The sequence below is a fragment of the Leptopilina heterotoma genome, unplaced genomic scaffold, assembly GCF_015476425.1.
Source record: "Leptopilina heterotoma isolate Lh14 unplaced genomic scaffold, ASM1547642v1 Lhet_114, whole genome shotgun sequence".
Lineage (NCBI taxonomy): Eukaryota > Metazoa > Arthropoda > Insecta > Hymenoptera > Figitidae > Leptopilina > Leptopilina heterotoma.
The window spans coordinates 405659-408285 of record NW_025110833.1 but is presented as its reverse complement, the minus strand read 5'-3'; the positions used below and the strand labels follow the sequence as shown (position 1 = coordinate 408285).

The 2627-nt window shown below is 23.1% G+C and overlaps 1 protein-coding gene across 1 annotated transcript; it reads left to right on the top strand.

Moving 5' to 3' along the window:
• Window positions 1-1068: 1068 nt before the first annotated feature.
• On the top strand, window positions 1069-2627 carry LOC122506423. The gene is made up of 3 exons (XM_043618590.1): window positions 1069-1224; window positions 1974-2096; window positions 2377-2627. The coding sequence occupies exons 1-3, from the start codon at window positions 1155-1157 to the stop codon at window positions 2499-2501; spliced, it is 318 nt and encodes a 105-aa protein (XP_043474525.1). The 5' UTR covers window positions 1069-1154; the 3' UTR covers window positions 2502-2627.

Genomic DNA, 2627 nt, shown 5'->3' with positions numbered 1-2627 from the left:
AAATTATACATAAAATTCTACTGAAAAATTGTCGAAATCTTTTACTAGAATAAATACAGAACTTTTAACTAAATTAGATTGAGAGTTTAATTTTTTAATTAATTATTATATTTATAATTTTTATTCTAAAATATTTTAAATAATTTAGAATACAAAATTATTTATGAACTATTTTTTAGTAATTTTGTACTAAAATTTTGTAGTAGAAAAAAATTAATAGCTAAATAAAATAGTTAAAATTCTACTAAAAAATTAGCGAATTTAACTAAAATAAATAAAGAATTTTGTAATAAATTACAAATGGGGAGTTCAATTTATGAATTCTTTATTATAATTATAAATACTTAATAATAAAGGGTGCTTGTAATATTATTAATTAGTATTTATATTAATATTATTATATTACTTTCTAAATTAAAATTAGTAGAAACATTTACTAATTTAACTTAGGTCCTGTCTATTTGCCTTTGAATTAGTAAATTTTACTAATAAATTAGTAGAAATTACCATTCATTAGTAAAATTTTACTAATAAATTAGTAGAAATTACCATTCATTAGTAAAATTTTACTATTAGTAAATTTTACTAATAAATTAGTAGAAATTACCATTTATTAGTCAAATTTACTAATTCAAAAACAAAAAATCAGTCACCAATTCGAATTAGTAATAATTTTTACTAATTAAAATCCAGAGTAATATTAACATTAAAAATTAATATATTTTCAAGCTAACAGTACACATCACTAGTTAAAATTCAAAGAGAAAATTAATTATCCAAAAAAAAGATCCCCTAATAAAATAACAAGAATGATGTTTCTATAAACATTCAACAGTTTTAATGTGTGGACATTAATTTTCCAATAATAAAATTAATTTATTATTAATGCGAATAACATATTGTAAAGTAAGAAGTGCATCGTAAATTAAAACGTGTGCTTGTTGGTGCTACCTGATAATGAAATACAAAACGTGATATGAGTCATCGGTTCTGATGAATATACGCAAGCGCGATCACTGTTACGACTACTAATACTATCGCAAAATTAAATTAACGTTTAAAACATACTGGATGAGCATCGTGTATATAATGGTTGCGAGACGAGAAAGTAATACCATTGAATCTTCGACTGTCAAGAACATAACTACCCAACAATGAGAACCGCAATATTATCATTAAACATTACTTTCTTCTTTCTACTTTGTATCTGCTATCTTCATTTAGGTAAGCAAAAAAAAAGCCGCCTCTCTTTTGAACATAATTTTTTTTTCTCTCATCATCGCTCATTTAATTAATATCCCAATTACTACTATTCAATTCACTGCAAGAAAAAATGTAAAATTATTGTATTTATTTTATTCATTCACGCATAGAAATTTTTTTTTTTTTCTAAACTTTTGTTTGTTTACTTTGATCAAAATGATAAGCGACTGCAATTTAATAATTATAGTAATTTTTTTCTAGTAGTTTTTTTGATTAAAGAATTCTTTTATTTTAATTAATATTTAATAGTTTACAACTTAATTATTTCTAATGAAGTAAATTTTACTTCTACTACTCTCTGAATTTGAATTAGTAAAAATATTCACTAATTTGAATTAGTGACTGACTTTTTGATTTTAAAATAGTAAACTTTACTATAATTAATAGTTCTTTCTACTAATTTATTAGTAAAATTTACTAATTCAACAACAAAAAGTCACTCACAGAAACCACTAAATTCTTATACCCTCTGACTCATCTCGATTACGAGAGAACTTTCATGCCATCTGGACGGTAACTGACAGAACTAAACTGGCGCGAAATTCAAAATTAATAAAACAAAAAAGCGATATAAGTGAAATTTATTAACAAATTTTGGTTTCAATATTGATTTAATAATTAAATCTGAGACTTGGCAGTGATTCGCAATCCAATTAACAATTAAATTGTTTTTAATGGAAATATTTCCCTAAAAATATTATATTTTACAGGAGAAGTAACGGCTGACGAAATATGCCCCAAAGAAAATTGTGTATCGCCCGAAAAATGTGAAAGTCTAATTAGAGGAAAGTCTCCTTCATGTGGAAATCAAAGAAAAGTATGCTGTAGTGTTGGTAAGTTTATTAACAATTTAAAATAAATATAATTTTCAAAATTAATAATACTAATTCTAATAATACTCTCTAAATTTAAATTAGTAAAATTGTATGCTAATTTAAATTTGTTACTGACTTTATGCTTTAAAATTATTAAATTTTACTAATAAATTAGTAGAAATTGCAATATAACTATATATTAGTAAAATTTACTAATTCAAAAGCAAAAAGTCTTTATTTACTTTAATAAATAATAAAAAAGTTTAATATGTAAATAATAATAATATATTTGTTTCAGTTAAAGACGAGTTTCGAACTCATTGCAGACATCATGGAGGTATCTGTATGAATCGATGCGCTCCTCAGATTCAAAGAGACACTACAGACTGTACTGACGGTCAAGTTTGTTGTGTTCTTGTTTAAACAATAAACTCAACAATCAAATAGGAAAAAGTATTACGTTCTTATAAATATAGTGCAAATAAACAATATCTTTTTTATATTGTTCTGTTATTAATAAACTTTTACGTTACAAGAAAACAAAAAAAA

What these genes read in the sequence shown, in the direction of transcription:
- LOC122506423 (XM_043618590.1), top strand. Translation starts at nt 1,155, where the DNA reads ATGAGAACCGCAATATTATCATTAAACATTACTTTCTTCTTTCTACTT. An exon ending in TATCTGCTATCTTCATTTAG is followed by an intron (nt 1,225 to 1,973) that starts GTAAGCAAAAAA and finishes TATATTTTACAG; the next exon opens with GAGAAGTAACGGCTGACGAA. An exon ending in AAAAGTATGCTGTAGTGTTG is followed by an intron (nt 2,097 to 2,376) that starts GTAAGTTTATTA and finishes TATTTGTTTCAG; the next exon opens with TTAAAGACGAGTTTCGAACT.